At 40.4% G+C, this 24,808-nt stretch overlaps 1 protein-coding gene across 1 annotated transcript; it reads left to right on the forward strand.

Annotated features, from left to right (window-relative positions):
- Positions 1-1,956: 1,956 nt before the first annotated feature.
- Positions 1,957-24,792, forward strand: spata1 (spermatogenesis associated 1). Its single transcript, XM_041840042.1, has 12 exons — positions 1,957-2,448; positions 2,659-2,765; positions 2,976-3,093; positions 3,365-3,418; positions 3,700-4,066; positions 4,283-4,406; positions 6,132-6,192; positions 8,166-8,274; positions 8,372-8,497; positions 23,088-23,266; positions 24,096-24,194; positions 24,472-24,792. Exons 1-12 carry the CDS (start codon positions 2,389-2,391, stop codon positions 24,610-24,612), a joined length of 1,545 nt encoding a protein of 514 aa, XP_041695976.1. The 5' UTR covers positions 1,957-2,388; the 3' UTR covers positions 24,613-24,792.
- Positions 24,793-24,808: the final 16 nt, after the last annotated feature.

Here is a 24,808-nt window from a genome sequence, read left to right on the forward strand (position 1 = left end):
TATTCGCAAATGGAAGAAACACAAAAGTACTGTCAATCTCCCTCGGCCTGGGGCTCCATGCAAGATCTCACCTCGTGGAGTTGCAATGATCAAGAGAACGGTGAGGAATCAGCCCAGAACTACACGGGAGGATCTTGTCAATGATCTCAAGGCAGCTGGGACCATAGTCACCAAGAAAACAATTGGTAACACACTACGCCCTGAAGGACTGAAATCCTGCAGCGCCCGCAAGGTCCCCCTGCTCAAGAAAGCACATATACATCCCCGTCTGAAGTTTGCCAATGAAAATCTGAATGATTCAGAGGAGAACTGGGTGAAAGTGTTGTGGTCATTTGAGACCAAAATGGAGCTCTTTGGCATCAACTCCACTCGCCGTGTTTGGTGGAGGAGGAATGCTGCCTATGACCCCAAGAACACCATCCCCACCGTCAAACATGGAGGTGGAAACATTATGCTTTGATGGTGTTTTTCTGCTAAGGGGACAGGACAACTTCACCGCATCAAAGGGACGATGGACGGGGCCATGTACCGTCAAATCTTGGGTGAGAACCTCCTTCCCTCAGCCAGGGCATTGAAAATGGGTTGTGGATGGGTATTCCAGCATGACAATGACCCAAAACACACGGCCAAGGCAACAAAGGAGTGGCTCAAGAAGAAGCACATTAAGGTCCTGGAGTGGCCTAGCCAGTCTCCAGACCTTAATCCCATAGAAAATCTGTGGAGGGAGCTGAAGGTTCGAGTTGCCAAACGTCAGCCTCGAAACCTTAATGACTTGGAGAAGATCTGCAAAGAGGAGTGGGACAAAATCCCTCCTGAGATGTGTGCAAACCTGGTGGCCAACTACAAGAAACGTCTGACCTCTGTGATTGTCAACAAGGGTTTTGCCACCAAGTACTAAGTCATGTTTTGCAGAGGGGTCAAATACTTATTTCCCTCATTAAAATGCTAATCAATTTATAACATTTTTGACATGCGTTTTTCTGGATTTTTTTGTTGTTATTCTGTCTCTCACTGTTCAAATAAACCTACCATTCAAATCATAGACTGATCATTTCTTTGTCAGTGGGCAAATGTACAAAATCAGCAGGGGATCAAATACTTTTTTCCCTCACTGTAACACTTTGTATTCAGGACAAAAAGTTATTTGCTTTGCCACATTTCTTTCAGTATTACTTTAGTGCCTTGTTGCAAACCGGATGCATGTTTTGGAATGTTTTTATTCTGTACAGGCTTCCTTCTTTTCACTCTGTCAATTAGGTTAGTATTGTGGAGTAACTACAATGTTGTTGATCCATCCTTAGTTTTCTCCTATCACAGCCATTAAACTCTGTAACTGTTTTAAAGTCACCATTGGCCTCATGGTGAAATCCCTAAGCAGTTACCTTCCTCTCCGGCAACTGAGTTAGTAAGGACACCTGTATCATTGTAGTTACTGGGTGAATTGATGCACCATCCAAAGTGTAATTAATAACTTCAAATGGATATTCAATGTCTGCTTTTTTTTTTACCCATCTACCAATAGGTGCCCTTCTTTGCGAGGCATTGGAAAACCTCCTTGGTCTTTGTGGTTGAATCTGTGTTTTAAAATTCACTGCTTGACTCAGGGACCTTACAATTATCTGTATTTGTGGGGTACAAAGATGCGGTAGTCATTCAAATATAATGACCCTATTACAATCTCGACCTTATAATCTTGCTAAACACAATTATTGCACACAGAATGAGTCCATGCAACTTATGTGACTTGTTAAGCAAATTCCTACTCCGGAACTTATTTAGGCTTGCCATAACAAAGTGGTTGAATACTTATTGACTCAAGACATTTCAGCTTTTCATTTTCAATTAATTTGTAAAAATTTAAAAAAAACATCATTCCAATTTGACATTATGGGATATTGTGTGTAGGCCAGTGACAAATTAATTTATATTTAATCTTTTTTAAATTCAGGCTATAACACAACATTTGGAAAAAGTCAAGGGGTGTGAATACTTTCTGAAAGCATTGCAGTGTTTTAGAATGAAACTCTCAAAAGATAAAACAATTATATTTTTTTCTCTCCAAAATGCTATTCACAAATGCCACCGCAATTCAACAATGACCCTATTACAATCTCCACCTTATAGCAGCGGACCAACCACAGTTTGTGACCTCAAAGACATTGCTTCGATTGGCTCTGTTTGATTACACAGGAGATTGTTACTTAGCAGTCCACTCCACTCCGTCCCCTGGACAAGCAAAGCACAACACATCCACAAGAAGAAAGAGAAGAAAGAAACCAGCCGTTATCCTCCTTCTTATTCTGTGAAAATAACTGCATTTATCATCGAAAAACTTGAGATACCTTCGTCAAACAGATTATTTCTTAGAATAGGTGAGGCTTGTTGAAAATGGAGTACTCATGCAAGTCTATTAGATATCCTGAAGAGAGACGACCAACAAGTAGCAAGGTATGTAGGCTATACGTTGCACCATTATGTAGTGAACAAAATTGACATTTTATGTCCTCAGGACAGAAGACTATCATCTGTCCACCGCAAATGTCTATTTATTTTTATAACCTCTTTCTTGGTGAACTTTGCTTTTTGGTAAACCAATGCCTGATAGGGCCAAGTGTACTAAGCTCCAATACTTATTAATTTCGATTGCTTTCCTATTAGTTTGTAGAGCTCCATGTGCTGTTTGTACCAAATGAACAGTGGAACTTAAAACTGAATAGAGTTTCGGTTGAAGCCATAGAGAGCTTCATATCTGCTGGATTCATCAGGTGAGATATTTATTAAATGAGACCAGTATAGCCTACAATTTGTAGGAATATTTGTAATAGAAAATATGTACAGAATATGTAAAGAAAACTGCAGATTAAACAGTCAACAAGATACTTTGATGGTTGTTGTCTTCACCTATATTGTATTGATGTGAAGATGTTTTTGAACATAGTGCCTCTTCACTGTAAATTATGTTGTTTTCATGCCAGGGTGTCTCCTGATATATCTCTCAGAACTCTCAGGAGTGAGCTCGGCCTTCTCCTCGGAGCTGAGAGAGATATTGACAAGTTTTCATTTCTAAAATGCGTGGGCCAAAGCTTGGCATTGGTGAGTATAGCAGGCCTAGTTCAGGGATACATGTACATTACATTTTAATCATTTAGCAGACGCTCTTATCCAGAGCGACTTACAGTTAGTGAGTGCATACATTTTTCATACTTGCCCCCCGTGGGAATCTAACCCACAACCCTGGCGTTGCAAGCGCCATGCTCTACCAACTGAGCTACAGGAGGCCTCCAATTGCTTATAGCTTGTGTTTCATTTGGCAAACTGGCACGAGGTGATTCATTGTACCACTGCACTTGTATTTTTTTAACAGGTCAAAGCCAAACAAGAAAGAGATCTGAAAGTGAAGTATTTTGCCCCTCCATATGTATGTACCGTACATTCAGCTTTAATTTTTCAATTTGTTTTATATTGTGCCTTCAGAAAGTATTCGTACCGCTTGACTTATTCCACATTTTGTTGTGTTACAGCCTGAATTTACACACAATACCCCATAATGACAAAATGCAGAATAAGTCAAGGGGTATGAATACTTTCTGAAGGCACTGTAGATAGTATAATATTAATATAAGTGAAAGAAAGAAATCTATAAATAACAAGCTTGTAGCATGCCCTATCCTTATGTCATGATCCTCTCCTACTCTCCAGGCCCCTCAGCCAGAGCTGTACCTGTTGCCCATGGTGGAGAGCGTCAACAGTGTCTGCTCACAGTCCCTCACCCCTGACACCCACAGCCACTCCACAGACCCCCAGACTTACTACACTGCCAGAGTGCGAGGAATGCCAACAGGGACAAAAGAACCTTTTAAATTCCCTCAGATCCCCCAGGGTCTCCAGCCACAGCCCCCTCCCTCCCCCAGCCCCGATGAGGAGGAGGCGGAGGAAGTGGAGAGCTATAGCTCCACAGAGGAGAACGAGGAGGACCTTCTCTCCTCTCAGAAGCCTTGGTGCGCTGAGGATGACCACCTCCTGAGGAAAGCCCAGGGGCCACCCCAGCGTGTCATAGAGGCTAAAGGTGAGAGTTAAAGGGATAGTTCATTACAAAATTAACGTTTTTTTCGTAGATGTTTTCGTACCCGAAAAGTGGTCTTGTATGAAATTGTCTGAAAAACTTAGATTTTGGGGTGAACTAACCCCTTAAACTGATGTTTCTAAAAGCAAGTCAACCTTGTACTTGTTGTAACAGACAGACTTGTTGTTACAACCATTTACTTTCAATCCATTTGGGCAGAATCAGTCGTGAAGGTGGCGCCAGCTAAGAAGAAACAGCGTTTCAAGAGAAACCGAGCCAGAGATTCGGGGGTTCCAATGTCACTGGAAGATCATGATTCTGTGTTTTCTCCCACCCAAGACAGGTAACACACAGAGGAACCCTTTTGCCGTAACAGAGAGGAAGAGATCTACCAACTTCAGAGCAATTTAAACCCTGGTTACAGGCACTGAATTTCTAGATTATAGTCATTTGAAATACAGTACCAGTCAAAAGTTTGGACACACCTTCTCATTCAAGGGTTTTTCTTTATTTTTACTATTTTCTACATTGTAGAATAATAGTGAAGACATCAAAACTATAAAATAACACATATGGAATCATGTAGTAACCAAAAAAGTGTTAAACAAATCAAAATATATTTTATATTTGAGGTTCTTCAAATAGCCACCCTTTGCCTTGATGACAGCTTTGCACACTCTTGGCATTCTCTCAAACAGCTTCAACTGGAATGCTTTTCCAACAGTCTTGATGGAGTTCCCACATATGCTGAGCACTTGTTGGCTGCTTTTCCTTCACTCTGCCGTCCGACTCATCCCAAACCATCTCATTTGGGTTGAGGTCGGGGGATTGTGGAGGCAGGTCATCTGATGCAGCACTCCATCACTCTCCTTCTTGGTAAAATAGCCCTTACACAGCCTGGCGGTGTTTTGGATTATTGTCCTGTTGAAAACAAATGATAGTCCCACTAAGCCCGAACCAGATGGGATGGCGTATCACTACAGAATGCTGTGGTAGCCATGCTGGTTAAGTGTGCCTTGAATTCTAAATAAATCACAGACAGCATCACCAGCAAAGCACCCCCACACCATAACATCTCCTCCTCCATGCTTTAAGGTGGGAACTACATATGCAGCGATCATCCGTTCACCCACACCACGTCTCACAAAGACACGGCGGTTGGAACCAAAAATCTCCAATTTGGACTCCAGACCAAAGGACAAATTTCCACTGGTCTAATGTCCATTGCTCGTGTTTCTTGGCCCAAGCAGGTCTCTTCTTATTATTTGTGTCCTTTAGTAGTGGTTTCTTTGCAGCAATTCGACCATGAAGGCCTGATTCACACAGTCCCCTCTGAACAGTTGATGTTGAGATGTGTCTGTGTCTTGAACTCTGTGAAGCATTTATTTGGGCTGCAATTTCTAAGGCTGGTAACTCTAATGAACTTAACCTCTGCAGTAACTCTGGGTCTTCCATTCCTGTGGCGGTCCTCATGAGAGCCAGTTTCATCATAGCACTTGATGGTTTTTGCGACCGCACTTGAAGAAACGTTCAAAGTTCTTGAAATGTTCCGTATTGACTGTCCTTCATGTCTTAAAGTAATGGACTGTCGTTTCTCTTTGCTTATTTGAGCTGTTCGTGCCATAATATGGACTTGGTCTTTTACCAAATAGGGCTATCTTCTGTGTACCCCCCCTGCCCACCTTGTCACAACACAACTGAACCATTAAGGAGGAAAGAAATCCACAAATTAACTTTTTAAGAAGGCACACCTGTTAATTGAAATGCATTCCAGGTGACTACGTCATGAAGTTGGTTGAGAGAATGCCAAGAGTGTGCAAAGCTGTCGTCAAGGCAAAGGGTGGCTATTTGAAGAATCTCAAATATAAAATATATTTTGATTTGTTTAACACTTATTTGGTTACTACATGATTCCATATGTGTTATTTCATAGTTTTGATGTCTTCACTATTATTCTACAATGTAAAAAATAGTAAAAATAAAGAAAAACCCTTGAATGAGAAGGTGTGTCCAAACTTTTGACTAGTAGTGTAAATAAGCACAATATTGTTTATTTTTCTCTTTGGAGGTTCAGGAAATATAAAGATGCACAGACACGGAAGTATATCAGGATTAAACGAAAAAATGAGGTAAGAGATGCTTGCGTGCTGCTTACATACTTATTGAAATGGCATTATGTTACAATTACCATATTTTTCTGTCATAGCCAGCCTATTGAAAATCTGCAAGCCCATTCAATTGTGTTTTCTTGAAGGTGTAGTTCCATCAAGTACTGCACACTAAGGGAGGTTGTTGAGACAACTCAAGAGTAGTTTTATTGTAAATGTCCAGCGCCTTGTAAAAAACGTGTGGCTTTGTTACTGCTTCAAAATTCCACAGCCAGCAGGTGGGTTGAATTGAAAAGGGGGTCTTAATCAGGGAAATACACTACCAGTCAAAAGTTTGGACACCTACTCATTCCAGAGTTTTTCTTTATTTTTAAATTTTTTTACATTGTAGAATAATAGTGAATACATCAAAACTATGAAATAACACATATGGAATGATGTAGTAACCAAAAAAGTATTAAACAAATCAAAACATATTTTATATTTGAGATTCTTCAAATAGCCACCCTTTGCCTTGATGACAGCTTTGCACACTCTTGGCATTCTCTCAACCAGCTTCATGACGTAGTCACCTGGAATGCATTTCAATTAAAGGTGTGCCTTGTTAAAAGTTAATTTGTGGAATTTATTTCCTTAATGCATTTGAGCCAATCAGTTGTGTTGTGACAAGGTAGGGGTGGTATACAGAAGATAGCCCTATTTGGTAAAAGACCAAGTCCATATTATGGCAAGAACAGCTCAAATAAGCAAAGAGAAACGACAGTCCATCATTACTTTAAGACATGAAGGTCAGTCAATACGGGACATTTCAATAACTTTTAAAGTTTCTTCAAGTGCAGTCGCAAAAACCATCAAGCACTATGATGAAACTGGCTCTCATGAGGACCGCCACAGGAATGGAAGACCCAGAGTGACCTCTGCTGCAGAGGTTAAGTTCATTAGCGTTACCAGCCTCAGAAATTGCAGCCCAAATAAATGCTTCACAAAGTTCAAGTCACAGACTCATCTCAACATCAACTGTTCAGAGGGGACTGTGTGAATCAGGCCTTCATGGTCGAATTGCTGCAAAGAAACCACTACTAAAGGACACCAATAAGAAGAAGAGACCTGCTTGGGCCAAGAAACACGAGCAATGGACATTAGACTGGTGGAAATTTGTCCTTTGGTCTGGAGTCCAGATTTGAGATTTTTGGTTCCAACCGCCGTGTCTTTGTGAGAAGCGGTGTGGGTGAACGGATGATCTCCGCATGTGTAGTTCCCACCGTAAAGCATTGAGAAGGAGATGTTATGGTGTGGGGGTGCTTTGCTGGTGATGCTGTCTGTGATTTATTTAGAATTCAAGGCACACAACCAGCATGGCTACCACAGCATTCTGCAGCGATACGCCATCCCTTCTGGTTTGGGCTTAGTGAGACTATCATTTGTTTTTCAACAGGACAATGACCCAACACACCTCCAACACACCTCCAGGCTGTGTAAGGGCTATTTTACCAAGAAGGAGAGTGATGGAGTGCTGCATCAGATGACCTGGCCTCCACAATCCCCCGACCTCAACCCAATTGAGATGGTTTGGGATGAGTCGGACAGCAGAGTGAAGGAAAAGCAGCCAACAAGTGCTCAGCATATGTGGAAACTCCTTCAAGACTGTTGGAAAAGCATTCCAGTTGAAGCTGGTTGAGAGAATGCCAAGAGTGTGCAAAGCTGTCATCAAGGTGGCTATTTGAAGAATCTCAAATATAAAATGTACTTTTTTGGTTACTACATGATTCCATGTGTGTTATTTCATAGTTTTGATGTCTTCACTATTATTCTACAATGTAGAAAATATTAACAATAAAAAATAAACGTTGAATGAGTTGGTTTGTCCAAACTTTTGACTGGTACTGTACGTCCAGAGGAGTACTTAAACTATTTTATTGGCATGCAGACAGAAATCGATTCGCTTCAACAACAAAAATAAAATCACATTTGACCAATTGTTTATTTTCATGTAGGTCCCTGGACACCCAGTGACTATGCCTACACCTACCGAGTACGCTTCTCCATTCCCCGCCCCAACCCTGGGCACTCGTAAAACGGCTGCCCCTGTCTTCCTAACAAGTAGTAAGCAGGCATTTCTGTGATATTGTCTCAGTCATCCATATTGTTGTTGTAGAAATGTAAGGCGCAAATTACATGGTATGTTTCCTCCCTCCCTCAGGAGATGAACTGATAGAGAAAATTAAGATGGCAAAAGAGGAGAGAAAGCAACTAGAACAGACAAGACAAGAGTTGCTGAGAAAAGGAAAAGACTTGCTGGCACAGAACAGACACCGTCGAAATCAAGGTGGTGTATGTCTGGACTAGTTATTTTGCACCCCCTTTTCAGGATATGACAAACGCACGTATGACCCCCTTCTAATGTATTATCATCTCATTATGATCCAGATTAAATACCAACAAGCTTGTTTAACTATAAAAATAATCTGTGCGACAGGGCACAGCAAAATAAATTACTGGCCTGCCCTACAACATAGAAATGACTATTGTGATGCATAATTGCCATGGTTTGCCATTGTGATGCATATTTTATAATAATAATAATAATAATAATAATAACTAGATTGAAACCCTTGAATGAGTAGGTGTGTCCAAACTTTTGACTGGTACTGTATGTGGTCACCAATTGTGTGGTTGTGGTCAGAAGTTGTGTGGTTGTGGTCAGTTGTTGTAGTCAGTAGATGAGTGGTCAGTAGTTGTGTGGTGAGAAGTTGTGTGGTTGTGGTCAGAAGTTGTGTTTTGTGGTCAGTAGTTGTGTGGTTGTGGTCAGAAGTTGAGTGGTTGTGGTCAGTAGTTGTGGTCATTAGATTTGGTCAGAAGTTGTGTTTTTGTGGTCAGTAGTTGTGTGGTTGTGGTCAGAAGTTGTGTGGTTGTGGTCACTAGATGTTGTCAGAAGTTGTGTTTTTGTGGTCAGTAGTTGTGGTCACTAGATGTGGTAAGCAGTTGTGTCGTTGTGCTCAGAAGTTGTATGGTTGTTGTCAGTAGTAGTGTGGTTGTGGTCACTAGATGTGGTCAGCAGTTATGTGGTTGTGGTCAGAAGTTGTGGTCAGTGGTTGTGTGGTTGTGGTCAGTTGTTTTGGTCAGTAGTTGTGGTCAGTATTTGTGGGGTTGTGGTCTGTAGTTGTATGGGTCAGTTGTTGTGTGGTCAATATTTGTGTGGTTGCGGTCAGTAATTGTGGTCACTCTTCACCCTCGTCATAATTTCTGCCCTCTGTGTCTGTGAGTATTCATAGCAACGACACCATTTAGGCTGTTCAATGATGACTCAGAGACCTGTTAGTAGACGTCAACTAGCAACTTTTTAAAACTCAAAACTCAGACAAACAACTACGTGTTTATTGGTAGAAGCTATTCCTAATCCACTCTATCCAGTCAGAGGGGTACAGCCCAGCCTTCTCTTTAGAGACAGGCAAACGAGCCTGTTAAGTTATTTAGTGCACTTAGCATGATCCTGGAAAAGGAGGACAAAGCTAGAAAGCATTAGAAATATTCTCTTTATCATTCCAGGTCGTCCAGATCGGGAAAGTATTGTTAATATTAACGCTATCTGTTTTGTCTGAAACATATTGATAAATCATGGGAATTTAAAGAACTATGAAGACATACATTCCAGCGAGCCAAACGTTGCTAGGCAACAGTAGCCTTGGCAACACTGCTGCCTTTTGGCTAAAGCAAGTGAGAAACATGCTAACATACGGTAAGTTTGTGCTTTAATATGAACTAAATACTGCACTCTGACCCACAAAATGTCTTTGCTAGATTCATGATAGTGTTGTTAGACAAATCAAGGAAAGTGAACTTCAAAATGTGATGTAGTTTTACTGCAATTTGCAGCTGTTGTTGGTAAATTAATCTGCTAGCTTCTGACATGATTTACTGTAGCTAGAAAGAGAGCAGTTGATGGGTTCCTAAAACAGCTCTCTCTAGAGATTGGTAGACGGTATTCCTAATCCATTTTCGGATTTTACAAGCAGAGAAGTAGGGGAAGATTTCATACCTTGGAATATTTGTGTCTAACTTGTTGGGTTAGTGGTCAAAACGGCAGTTGTTTGGAAAAAGGTGGAAGAAAATGTGCAGTTACTAAAACAGCCAGAGTGAATATTGTGGTTCCGCGAACAGATATGAAATCCTTTCAAATTCCCATCGATAGTCAGTATTGGTCAGCAGTAGTGGTCAGTAGTTGTGTGGTTCAGTACTTGTAGTCAGTCTCTTCACTCTCCTCATAATTTTGGCCCTCTGTGTCTGAGTATCCTAACAACGGTTCCGTTTTGGAATCTCAAAGATGATATAGAGAGCTGTGGCTAGAAGATATCAGGCGATGGGTTACTAAAACAGCTCTACCTAGAGATTGGTACACACAATTTCTAATCCGCTTTCTGATTTGACAAGCAGAGAAGTCATGTAAGTCGCTCTGGATAAGAGCGTCTGCTAAATGACTAAAATGTAAATGTAAAATGTAAGTAGTAGATTTCCTACTTTTAAAATGGTTCTATAACTTGTTGCGTTAGTGGTCAAAACGGCAGTTGTTTGGAAAGTAGTGAATCTGCTAGCTTCTGACATGATTTACTGCAGCTGGAAAGAGAGCACACGATGGGTTACTAAAACGGCTCTAGTTACAGATTGGTACGCACGATTTCGAATCTGATTGCGGAATTGACAAGCAGAGAAGTACGGCAGTTGTTTGGGAAAAGTTGGAAGAACACGTGGTAATGCAGTTACTAAAACAGCTGTGCCGTAAGTTCCGTAGTGAATATTTTGATTCCGCAAACAGATATGAATAGCAGAGAAGTAGACGAATATCCCATACCCTCTAACTTTTTGTCTAACTTGTTGGGGTAGTGTTCAAAACGGCAATTTGCTAAAATGTTATAGAAAATGTTGTTGATGCGGTTTACTTAAACTGCTGTATCCTTTTATCCAAATATTTTATGTCCAAACGCCAGATTTGAGTAGCAGAGAAGAAAAGGAAGATGGGAACGCTTTAACTTTTTGTCTAAGTTGTTGCATAGTGGAAAAACTTGCTGAATCGTGTCAAAAGTTGCATGATTTCACTTACAGAAAACGGACTGAAAAATGTATAATGTAAAAAGTATAACAGATATCAAAAAGTTGTATACAAGCAACTCGATCGAGACCGTTCCGCATGTTTTGAAGTTTGAACGTTGTTTCTAGCTTAAACGGTGTAGGAGGAGTAGCGTGCAGAATAATAATAATAATAATAACTAGATGGTAACTTTACAAGTAAAGTTGTGGGGCTTGCAAAAGCTCTTTAAAAGTTTTTTTGTGGTAATGAAAGAAGTTTAAAAAATTGCACTTTGATTATATTATTCCCATTTTGAAATCATTTTTAATTCCCATCAATAGTCAGTAGATTTGGTCAGAAGTTGTGGTCAGTAGTAGTGGTCAGTAGTTATGTGGTTCAATTGTTGTGGTCAGTAGTTGTGTGGTTGTGGTCAAGTTCTGTGGATATGGTCAGTAGTTAGATGTTTGGTCAGAAGTTGTGTGGTCAGAAGTTGTGTGGTTGTTGTCAGTACTTGTGGTCCTTAGATATGGTCAGAAGTTGTGTGGTTCTGGTCAAAAGAAAGTTCTGTGGATATGGTCAGAAGTTGTGTGGTTGTGGTATGTAATTGTGTGGTTGTGGTCACTAGATATGGTAAGCAGTTGTGTGGTTGCAGTCAGAAGTTGTGTGGTTGTGGTCAGTAGTAGTGTGGTTGTTGTCAGTAGTTGTAGTCATTAGATGTGGTCAGAAGTTATGTTTTTGTGGTCAGTGGTTGTGGTCAGTAGTTGTGTGGTTGTGGTCAGAAGTTGAGTGGTTGTGGTCAGAAGGTTTGTGGTTCTGGTCAGAAGTTGTGTGGTTGTGGTCACTAGATGTGGTCAGAAGTTGTGTTTTTGTGGTCAGTAGTATGTCGAATATCTAAACTGGGGCTCTTGCTGCACAATCCCCACAATAATAATAAGAAGAAGTATGTCGAATTTCTAAGCTGGGGATCTTGCTGCGCAAGTCCCACATTCATATTAAGACGTATGTCGAATATCTAAGCTGGGGATCTTGCTTTGCAAGCCCCACAATAAGTAGTATGTTGAATATCTAAGCTGGGGCTCTTGCTGTGCCAGCCCCACAATAATAAGAAGCATGTTGAATATCTAAGTTGGGGCTCTTGCTGCACAAGCCCCACAATAATAATAATAAGAAGTATGTTGAAATTCTAAGCTGGGGATCTTGCTGCGCAAGTCCCACATTCATATTAAGACATATGTCGAATATCTAAGATGGGGCTCCTGCTGCGCAAGCCCCACAATAATAAGAAGCATGTTGAATATCTAAGCAGGGGCTCTTGCTGCACAAGCCCCACAAGAAGTATGTTGAATATCTTAGCTGGTGCTCTTGCTGCGCAAGCCCCACAATAATAATCTGAAAAAGTATGTTGAATATCTAAACTGGGGCCCCACAATAATAATAAGTATGTCGAATATCTAAGCAGGGGATGTTCCTGCGCAAGCCCCACAATAATAAGTATGTTGAATATATCTAAACTGGTGCTCTTGCTACGCAAGTCCCACAATATCAAATATGTTGAATATCTAAGCTGGGGATCTTCCTGTACAAGCCCCACAATAAGAAATATGTTGAATATCTAAGCTGGGGCTCTTGCTGCGCAAACCCCACAATAATAATAAGAAGTATGTCGAATATTTTTGTCTAACTTGTTGGGTTAGTGGTCAAAATGGTAATAAGAAGTATGTAGAATATCTAAGCTGGGGGTCTTGCTGCACAAGCCCCACAATAATAAGTATGTTGAATATCTAAGCTGGGGCTCTTGCTGCGCAAACCCCACAATAATAATAAGAAGTATGTTGAATATCTAAGCTGGGGCACTTGCTCACAAGCCCCACAATAATAAGAAGAAGTATGTCGAAAATCTAAGATGGGGATCTTCCTGCGCAAGCCCAACAATAATAATTATGTTGAATATCTAAACTGGGGATCTTCCTGCGCAAGCCCCACAATAATAATAAGAGGAAGTATGTCGAATATTTTTGTCTAACTTGTTGGGTTAGTGGTCAAAATGGTAATAAGAAGTATGTAGAATATCTAAGCTGGGGATCTTGATTCGCAAGCCCCACAATAAGTAGTATGTTGAATATCTAAGCTGGGGCTCTTTCTGTGCAAGCCCAACAATAATAAGATGAAGTATGTCGAATATCTAAGCTGGGGCTCTTGCTGCGCAAGCCCAACAATAATAAGAATGAGTATGTCAAATATCTAAACTGGGGCTCTTGCTGCACAATCCCCACAAAAATAATAATAAGAAGATGTATGTTGAATTTCTAAGCTGGGGCTCCTGCTGCGCAAGCCCCACAATAATAAGAAGCATGTTGAATATCTAAGCTGGGGCTCTTGCGGCACAAGCCCCACTAAGTATGTTGAATATCTTAGCTGGTGCTCTTGCTACGCAAGTCCCACAATAAGAAATATGTTGAATATCTAAGCTGAGGCTCTCGCTGCGCAAGCCCCAAAATAATAATAATAAGTATGTCAAATATTTGTGTCTAACTTGTTGGGTTAGTGGTCAAAATGGTAATAAGAAGTATGTAGAATATCTAAGCTGGGGATCTTGCTTTGAAAGCCCAACAATAATAAGAATGAGTATGTCGAATATCTGAACTGGGGCTCTTGCTGCACAATCCCCACAATAATAATAAGAAGAAGTATGTCGAATTTCTAAGCTGGGGATCTTGCTGCGCAAGTCCCACATTCATATTAAGACATATGTCGAATATCTAAGATGGGGCTCCTGCTGCGCAAGCCCCACAATAATAAGAAGCATGTTGAATATCTAAGCAGGGGCTCTTGCTGCACAAGCCCCACAAGAAGTATGTTGAATATCTTAGCTGGTGCTCTTGCTGCGCAAGCCCCACAATAATAATCTGAAAAAGTATGTTGAATATCTAAACTGGGGCCCCACAATAATAATAAGTATGTCGAATATCTAAGCAGGGGATGTTCCTGCGCAAGCCCCACAATAATAAGTATGTTGAATATATCTAAACTGGTGCTCTTGCTACGCAAGTCCCACAATATCAAATATGTTGAATATCTAAGCTGGGGATCTTCCTGTACAAGCCCCACAATAAGAAATATGTTGAATATCTAAGCTGGGGCTCTTGCTGCGCAAACCCCACAATAATAATAAGAAGTATGTCGAATATTTTTGTCTAACTTGTTGGGTTAGTGGTCAAAATGGTAATAAGAAGTATGTAGAATATCTAAGCTGGGGATCTTGCTGTACAAGCCCCACAATAATAATAATAATAAGAAGAAGAATAAGAAGTAGTATGTTGAATATCTAAGCTGGGGGTCTTGCTGCACAAGCCCCACAATAATAAGTATGTCGAATATCTAAGCTGGGGCTCTTGCTGCGCAAACCCCACAATAATAATAAGAAGTATGTTGAATATCTAAGCTGGGGCACTTGCTCACAAGCCCCACAATAATAAGAAGAAGTATGTCGAAAATCTAAGATGGGGATCTTCCTGCGCAAGCCCAACAATAATAATTATGTTGAATATCTAAACTGGGGATCTTCCTGCGCAAGCCCCACAATAATAATAAGAGGAAGTATGTCGAATATTTTTGTCTAACTTGTTGGGTTAGTGGTCAAAATGGTAATAAGAAGTATGTAGAATATCTAAGCTGGGGATCTTGATTCGCAAGCCCCACAATAAGTAGTATGTTGAATATCTAAGCTGGGGCTCTTTCTGTGCAAGCCCAACAATAATAAGATGAAGTATGTCGAATATCTAAGCTGGGGCTCTTGCTGCGCAAGCCCAACAATAATAAGAATGAGTATGTCAAATATCTAAACTGGGGCTCTTGCTGCACAATCCCCACAAAAATAATAATAAGAAGATGTATGTTGAATTTCTAAGCTGGGGCTCCTGCTGCGTAAGCCCCACAATAATAAGAAGCATGTTGAATATCTAAGCTGGGGCTCTTGCGGCACAAGCCCCACTAAGTATGTTGAATATCTTAGCTGGTGCTCTTGCTACGCAAGTCCCACAATAAGAAATATGTTGAATATCTAAGCTGAGGCTCTTGCTCGCTAAGCGCCAAAATAATAATAATAAGTATGTCAAATATTTGTGTCTAACTTGTTGGGTTAGTGGTCAAAATGGTAATAAGAAGTATGTAGAATATCTAAGCTGGGGATCTTGCTTTGAAAGCCCAACAATAATAAGAATGAGTATGTCGAATATCTGAACTGGGGCTCTTGCTGCACAATCCCCACAATAATAATAAGAAGAAGTATGTCGAATTTCTAAGCTGGGGATCTTGCTGCGCAAGTCCCACATTCATATTAAGACGTATGTCGAATATCTAAGCTGGGGATCTTGCTTTGCAAGCCCCACAATAAGTAGTATGTTGAATATCTAAGCTGGGGCTCTTGCTGTGCCAGCCCCACAATAATAAGAAGCATGTTGAATATCTAAGCTGGGGCTCTTGCTGCACAAGCCCCACAAGAAGTATGTTGAATATCTTAGCTGGTGCTCTTGCTGCGCAAGCCCCACAATAATAATCTGAAAAAGTATGTTGAATATCTAAACTGGGGCCCCACAATAATAATAAGTATGTCGAATATCTAAGCAGCGGATGTTCCTGCGCAAGCCCCACAATAATAAGTATGTTGAATATATCTAAACTGGTGCTCTTATTAGGCAAGTCCCACAATAACAAATATGTTGAATATCTAAGCTGGGGATCTTCCTGTGCAAGCCCCACAATAAGAAATATGTTGAATATCTAAGCTGGGGCTCTTGCTGCGCAAGCCCCACAATAAAAATAATAAGAAGTATGTTGAATATCTTTGTCTAACTTGTTGGGTTAGTGGTCAAAATGGTAATAAGAAGTATGTCGAATTTCTATGCTGGGGATCTTGCTGTGCAAGTTCCACATTCGTATTAAGACGTATGTCGAATATCTAAACTGGGGCTACTGCTGCGCAAGCCCCACAATAATAAGAAGCATGTTGAATATCTAAACTGGGGCTCTTGCTGCACAAGCCCCACAATAAGTATGTTGAATATCTTAGCTGGTGCTCTTGCTACGCAAGTCCCACAATAAGAAATATGTTGAATATCTAAGCTGGGGCTCTTGCTGCGTAAGGCCCAAAATAATAATCTGAAGAAGTATGTTGAATATCTAAGCTGGGGCTCCTGCTGCGCAAGCCCCACAATAATAAGAAGCATGTTGAATATCTAAGCTGGGGCTCTTGCTGCACAAGCCCCACAATAACAATAAGAAGAAGTATGTTGAATATTTTTGTCTAACTTGTTGGGTTAGTGGTCAAAACGGTAATAAGAAGTATATCGAATATCTAGGCTGGGGCTCTTGCTGCGCAAGCCCCACAATAATAATAATAATAATAATAATAATAATAACAAGAATAAGTATTATGTTGAATATCTAAGCTGAGGCTCTTGCTGCACAAGACCACAATATTAATAAGAATTATGTTGAATATCTAAGCTGGGGCTCTTGCTGCGCAAAACCCACAATAATAATAAGAGCTATGTTGAATATCTAAGCTGGGGCTCTTGCTGCGCAAGCCCCACAATATTAAGTATGTTGGATATCTAAGCTGGGGCTCTTGTTGCGCAAGCCCCACAATAAGAAATATGTTGAATATCTATGCTGGGGCACTTGCTGCGCAAGCCCCACAATAGTAATAAAAATAAGAAGAAGTATGTCCAATATCTAAGATGGGGCTCTTGCTGCGCAAGCCCCACAATAATAAATATGATGAATATCTAAGCTGGGGCTCTTGCTGTGCAAGCCCCACAATAATAATAATAATAATAAGAAGAAGAAGAAGAAGTATGTCGAATATTGTTGTCCAACTTGTTGGGTTAGTGGTCAAAACGGTAATAAGAAGTATATCGAATATCTAGGCTGGGGCTCTTGCTGCGCAAGCCCCACAATAATAATAATAATAATAATAATAATAATAATAATAACAAGAATAAGTATTATGTTGAATATCTAAGCTGAGGCTCTTGCTGCACAAGACCACAATATTAATAAGAATTATGTTGAATATCTAAGCTGGGGCTCTTGCTGCGCAAAACCCACAATAATAATAAGAGCTATGTTGAATATCTAAGCTGGGGCTCTTGCTGCGCAAGCCCCACAATATTAAGTATGTTGGATATCTAAGCTGGGGCTCTTGTTGCGCAAGCCCCACAATAAGAAATATGTTGAATATCTATGCTGGGGCTCTTGCTGCGCAAGCCCCACAATAGTAATAAAAATAATAAGAAGTATGTCCAATATCTAAGATGGGGCTCTTGCTGCGCAAGCCCCACAATAATAAATATGATGAATATCTAAGCTGGGGCTCTTGCTGTGCAAGCCCCACAATAATAATAATAATAATAAGAAGAAGAAGAAGAAGAAGAAGTATGTCGAATATTGTTGTCCAACTTGTTGGGTTAGTGGTCAAAACGGTAATAAGAAGTATGTTGAATATCCAAGCTGGGGCTCCTGCTGCACAAGCCCCACAATAAGAAGTATGTAGAATATATAAACTGGGATTCTTGCTGCGCAATCCCCACAATACTAATACTAATAATATGAAGAAGAAGTACACTACCGGTCAAAAGTTTTAGAACACCTACTCATTCGACTGTTTTTCTTTATTTTTACTATTTTCTACATTGTAGAATAATAGTGAAGACATCAAAACCATGAAATAACACATATGGAATCATGTAGTAACCAAAGAAGTGTTAAACAAATCAAAATATATTTTATATATACTTACTGCGCATGCCCCACAATAATAAAAACTAGTAAGTTGAATATCTAAACTGGGGCTCTTGCTGAGCAAGCCCCACAATAATAAGAAGAAGTATGTCGAATATTTTTGTCTAACTTGTTGGGTTAGTGGTCAAAACGGTAATAAGAAGTATGTCGAATATCTAGGCTGGGGCACTTGCTGCGCAAGCCCCACAATAATAATAATAACAAGAATAAGTATTATGTTGAAAATCTAAGCTGAGGCTCTTGCTGCGCAAGACCACAATATTAATAAGAAGTATGTTGAATATCTAAGCTGGGGCTCTTGCTGCGCAAACCCCACAATAATACGTACAGTGGGGGAAAAAAGTATTTAGTCAGCCACCAATTGTGCAAGTTCTCCCACTTAAAAAGATGAGAGAGGCCTGTAATTTTCATCATAGGTACACGTCAACTATGACAGACAAAATGAGGAAAAAAATTCCTGAAAATCACATTGTAGGAATTTTTATGAATTTATTTGCAAATTATGGTGGAAAATAAGTAGTTTGGTCAATAACAAAAGTTTCTCAATACTTTGTTATATACCCTTTGTTGGCAATGACACAGGTCAAACGTTTTCTGTAAGTCTTCACAAGATTTTCACACACTGTTGCTGGTATTTTGGCCCATTCCTCCATGCAGATCTCCTCTAGAGCAGTGATGTTTTGGGGCTGTCGCTGGGCAACACAGACTTTCAACTCCCTCCAAAGATTTTCTATGGGGTTGAGATCTGGAGACTGGCTAGGCCACTCCAGGACCTTGAAATGCTTCTTACGAAGCCACTCCTTCGTTGCCCGGGCGGTGTGTTTGGGATCATTGTCATGCTGAAAGACCCAGCCACGTTTCATCTTCAATGCCCATGCTGATGGAAGGAGGTTTTCACTCAAAATCTCAAAATACATGGCCCCATTCATTCTTTCCTTTACACGGATCAGTCGTCCTGGTCCCTTTGCAGAAAAAACAGCCCCAAAGCATGATGTTTCCACCCCCATGCTTCACAGTAGGTATGGTGTTCTTTGGATGCAACTCAGCATTCTTTGTCCTCCAAACACGACGAGTTGAGTTTTTACCAAAATGTTCTATTTTGGTTTCATCTGACCATATGACATTCTCCCAATCCTCTTCTGGATCATCCAAATGCACTCTAGCAAACTTCAGACGGGCCTGGACATGTACTGGCTTAAGCAGGGGGACACGTCTGGCACTGCAGGATTTGAGTCCCTGGCGGCATAGTGTGTTACTGATGGTAGGCTTTGTTACTTTGGTCCCAGCTCTCTGCAGGTCATTCACTAGGTCCCCCCGTGTGGTTCTGGGATTTTTGCTCACCGTTCTTGTGATCATTTTGACCCCACGGGGTGAGATCTTGCGTGGAGCCCCAGATCGAGGGAGATTATCAGTGGTCTTGTATGTCTTCCATTTCCTAATAATTGCTCCCACAGTTGATTTCTTCAAACCAAGCTGCTTACCTATTGCAGATTCAGTCTTCCCAGCCTGGTGCAGGTCTACAATTTTGTTTCTGGTGTCCTTTGACAGCTCTTTGGTCTTGGCCATAGTGGAGTTTGTAGTGTGACTGTTTGAGGTTGTGGACAGGTGTCATTTATAGTGATAACAAGTTCAAACAGGTGCCATTAATACAGGTAACGAGTGGAGGACAGAGGAGCCTCTTAAAGAAGAAGTTACAGGTCTGTGAGAGCCAGAAATCTTGCTTGGTTGTAGGTGACCAAATACTTATTTTCCACCATAATTTGCAAATAAATTCATTAAAAATCCTACAATGTGATTTTCTGGATTTTTTTCCCTCAATTTGTCTGTCATAGTTGACGTGTACCTATGATGAAAATTACAGGCCTCTCTCATCTTTTTAAGTGGGAGAACTTGCACAATTGGTGGCTGACTAAATACTTTTTTTCCCCAGTGTATGTTGGATATCTAAGCTGGGGCTCTTGCTGCGCAAGCCCCACAATAATAAATATGATATAAGAGTGTGCAATACTATCATCAAGGCAAAGGGTGGCCATTTGAAGAATCTCAAATATAAAATATATTTTGATTTGTTTAACACTTTTTTTGTTAATACATGATTCCATGTGTTATTTCATAGTTTTGATGTCTTCACTATTATTCTACAATGTAGAACATAGTAAAAATAAAGAAAAACTCTTGAATGAGTAGGTGTTCTAAAACTTTTGACCGGTAGTGTATGTCGAATATCTAAGATGGGGCTCTTGCTGCGCAAGCCCCACAATAAGAATAAGTATTTTGAATATCTAAGCTGGGGCTCTTGCTGCGCAAGCCCCACAATAAGTAGTATGTAGAATATCTAAGTTGGGGCTTTTGCTGCGAAAGCCTCCAAATAATTATGCACTTTCTAAATTGGCCTACAAATACATACACCATATGCATTGTGACAGCATGGTATACCAGGGATACCGGACACTCACACAAAAACCGGGAAAATAAACTACAAAAAATAACAGCTGATGAAACTGTGGGTTTGCACAATTGCAGAATTTCTGCACAAACTGTCAGAAACCGTCTCAGGGAAGCTAATCTGCATGCTCGTTGTCTTCACCAGGGTCTTGACCAAGGGTAGTCGGTGCTGTTCAAGATGAGGAAGGATGATTTTATTTTTTTATATGAACATGGCCTTATTTCTATTACAGCATATTTGATGACTGTCATTCATATTCCATTCACCCAGCTCAATGTATAAACAATATAGGTTTAGGCTACTACATGATACTAACATTTTCCCTGTACCCATCATGAGGTTACTACAACCTAGCCTATGAATTAAAGTTTACAACGTAGGTGCGCAGGTCGAGAGAATTGAGTAATCAAGGTGACAGACAGTGACACATTCAATACCGCCTTGTACACTCTTGCCTGAATCTAGCTGATCTAGGGTGTAATCATTAGTCCAACAGTTGCAAATTAGTTTTTATTGGACAAATTCAGGTATGTTTATCCCCGTTTAAGAAATGTTTTTCTACAGAATCGGCGCAATGAATACATCCCTGATCAGACGCAAACACAGTTCACTTTCATAGCAGCCACATACAAACAGCTCGTTGTATATATAGTTCCTTCTCGCATCTATCTACTACGCACTCTCCTCCTCTCACCTTTTCCCTTCGCATGTGGACTTCAGTGCACAACACATCAGCTGTCTGTGACCAGGCGAAAAAATATTTCCAAGCCAAACCGTCATATCATGTCTGCTAACCGCTATACACAGCCCCTACATTGTTGTCACGTCATAGTCAACATAGCTACTAGAGCTAACGTGTTAGTAAACCCGTTACAATCATGCAGTCCAGTCAGCAGCAAGCAGTTTAGTAGTTACACCCACAGGCCCCGGTGGCAATAAATGAATAAAACCAAAAGCTTACCTTGACTTGGAAAAGTTCCAGTGTTGGATAGCCAGCTAGCTAACATAGCATCCCTCTCTGTTGGAGCTGGGTGTTTGAGTAGGCTAAACTAGCTAGCTGCATTCGATGCTAGTTAAGCAAGTAAAAGTGAAAAAATATATACTACGAAATCTCTCTAGAAATTAATTTGTTTAAAACAGTTCAATTATTGTCTCTCTCTTTGAGTCAACTACTCACCACATTTTATGCACTGCAGTGCTAGCTAGCTGTAACTTATGCTTTCAGTACTAGATTCATTCTCTGATCCTTTGATTGGGTGGACAACATGTCAGTTCATGCTGCAAGAGCTCTGATAGGTTGGAGGACGTCCTTCGAAAGTTGTCATAATTACGGTTTAAGTCTTTTGAACGGAGTGAGAACCATGAGCCTCCTAGGTTTTGTATTGAAGTCAAGACAGAAGCTAGCTGTCCTCCGGGTACACCATGGTTCTACCCTACATAGTGCTGCTGAGGCTACTGTAGAACTTCATTGCAAAATAGTGTTTTAATCAATTATTTGGTGACGTGAATACATTTAGTGTCGTTTTATCTGAAATACATACCTTTAATGTTAAAAAAAGAAAAAAGAAAAAATGAAATTCACTGAGGATGGTCCTCCCCTGAGGAGCTTCCACTGGTCTTGACCTGACTGCAATTCGGCGTCGAAACCGACTTCAGTGGACAAATGCTCACCGTCGCTGACCACTGGTACACTGGAGAAGTGTGCTCTTCAACGATGAATCCCGATTTCAACTGTACCGGGCAGATGGCAGACATGGCGCCATGTGCGCGAGCGGTTTGCTGATGTCAAGGTTGTGAACAGAGTGCCCCATGGTGGTGGTGGGATTATGTTATGGGCAGGCATAAACTACGGACAACGAACACAATTGCATTTCATCGATGGCAATTTGAATGCACAGAGATACCGTGACGAGATCCTGAAGCCCATTGTCGTGCCATTAATCCGCTGCCATCACCTCCTGTTTCAGCATGATAATGCACAGCCCCATGTTGCAAGGATCTGTACACAATTCCTGGAAGCTGAAAATGTCCCAGTTCTTCCATGGCCTGCATATTCCCCAGACATGTCACCCATTGAGCATGTTTGGGATGTTCTGGATCGACATGTACGACAGCATGTTCCAGTTCCTGTCAATATCCAGGACTGGGACAACATTCCACAGGCCACAATCAACTGCCTGATCAACTCTATGCGAAGGAGATGTCGTGCTGCATGAGGCTTTTTTTTTTTCAAGGTATCTGTGACCAACAGATGCATATCTTTATTCCCAGTCATGTGAAATCCATAGATTAGGGCATAATACATTTAAATTGACTGATGTCCTTATATGAACTGTAACTCTGTAAAATCTTTGAAATTGTTGCATGTTGCGTTTATATTTTTGTTTAGTGTAGAAAACAAAAGGCTCATACATGCTTATAACAAGTTATAAAGCATTATAGCTACAGGCTTTAAAAGTTACAGATAAAACAAATAAATCATGTTTTCCTTCCTCAATTTAACCTTTATCTTATGTTTTTCAAAACTCTTTCTGGAAATAAATGGGTTCAGACTTGACACTGGAGCCAGTCGATTTTGCACTGAGAGCTTTTGTTGTTGTTTTCCAGCTCGTAACAGTTGGAAGAGGAGTTATTTTGATACCAAGAAGGCCACAGCACCTTTAGAAGTCACACTGAGAAGTCTTCGTCAAGAGCTGGAGATATTCTACAATAACATCCTACACCAGCTAAAGGCGAGGGATGGAGGAGGCAAGCCCAGATGGCAGGGAAGAATGTCCAGCACCAAAGTAACAATAGTCCTTCAACTGAAGTGTGCTCCCCTCCCCAAACATTTAAAAGCATTGGATTGGTTGAAGCATTGGCTAGATAGTTTCCACCACATTTCTTTTACTTTTAAATCTGAGAAGGAAGTGGAGTTTTTTACTTTTAAATCTGAGAAGGAAGTGAACAAGTGCACACTTCTGCAGATTATTGGGACGCAAAGTTGATTCACTGTTTAAGGTTCAGTAAGGCCATAGCAACAATGTCAGTTTGACTGTGCCACAATGTCCACTAGAGGGAATCAGTTCATATTGTGGTCAATACAGACCATGTCATTATTATAGACAGTGGTGTAAAAATACTTTGAAGTACTACTTAAGTAGTTTTTTGTGTGTATCTGTACTTTACTATTTCTAATTTGGACAACTTTTACTTTACTACATGTACTTTTTACTCGAATCATTTTGCTTGACACCCAAGTACTCGTTACATTTTGAATGCTTTGCAGGACAGAAATTGTTAAATTCACACACTTATCAAGAGAACATCCCTGGTCATCTCTACTGCCTCTCTGGCGGACTCACTAAACACAAACGCTTTGTTTGTAAATTATGTCGGAGTGTTGTTTTCTTTGATAGCCAGGGGCAAAAAAAACAAAAACATTTTGCCATCTGGTTTGCTTATTGTAAGGAATTTGAAATTATTTATACTTTTACTTTTGATACTTCAAGTATATTTAAAATCAAATACTTTTAGACTTTTACTCAAGTAGTATTTTACTTGAGTCATTTTCTATTAAGGTATCTTTACTTTTACTCAAGTATGACAATAGGGTACTTTTTCCACCATGTTCAGAATGAGCTCATTATCCAGATAATGACAGAGAGCCATGAGATTGACAACCTAAGGAGGAAGGTGGATGATGCCAAGATGAAGCTTGTCACAGAGATCAAGGTATTAAAATAATATTTATTGGAATTTGACTCCCTCATAACTCTACAAATGTAAATACAATTCTCCTTTATTTTTCCATCCCTGTTTATCTCATGGGGAAAAACTACAGTATGTTATTTAAGGCCTCAGTTGAAAAATATTTGATCTTGTGAGAAGAAGGCAGAAATGTCTGTTATCAACTTTTACATGGGGCTTGGGCAGGAGGTGGAGAGCTTTGCTGGACAGACAGTGCTCAATGTTTTCTCATTGATGTACTTCCTTGTTTATTTCCTTCTAGCTCAGGAAGCAGGCTGCCACAGAGCTGAGAGCCTTGAAGGCTGAGCTGGCCCAGAAGAAGACCCAGACATCTCTCTCTGGATCCATGGGCTTTGGAGCAGGAGCATGGGACAGACCACAGGCTCAAAGCATCCCTAACTGAGCCACATCTACCAGTACCACAGTGGCCTTATTCCAAAAGACAATGTTTGCTTTTTGCTTATTCCAAATGATATATTTTTTAAAGGTCACATTTAAAATTGTGATGTCTATTTGCAATGCATATCATGTGAAAGCCATGATTTCACAGTTTAATACAAACAATTGTGTTTGTTGTTTGGTAAACTGTCGTGTCCCAG

Source organism: Coregonus clupeaformis, chromosome 18 (genome assembly GCF_020615455.1).
Source record: "Coregonus clupeaformis isolate EN_2021a chromosome 18, ASM2061545v1, whole genome shotgun sequence".
Classification (NCBI taxonomy): Eukaryota; Metazoa; Chordata; class Actinopteri; order Salmoniformes; family Salmonidae; genus Coregonus; species Coregonus clupeaformis.

Bases quoted from the DNA above. Each gene is read 5' to 3' on its own strand.
- spata1 (XM_041840042.1), top strand. From the start codon at position 2,389: ATGGAGTACTCATGCAAGTCTATTAGATATCCTGAAGAGAGACGACCA. The intron at 2,449-2,658 runs GTATGTAGGCTA...CTTTCCTATTAG, and splicing joins GACGACCAACAAGTAGCAAG to TTTGTAGAGCTCCATGTGCT. The intron at 23,267-24,095 runs GTAACAATAGTC...CACCATGTTCAG, and splicing joins GAAGAATGTCCAGCACCAAA to AATGAGCTCATTATCCAGAT.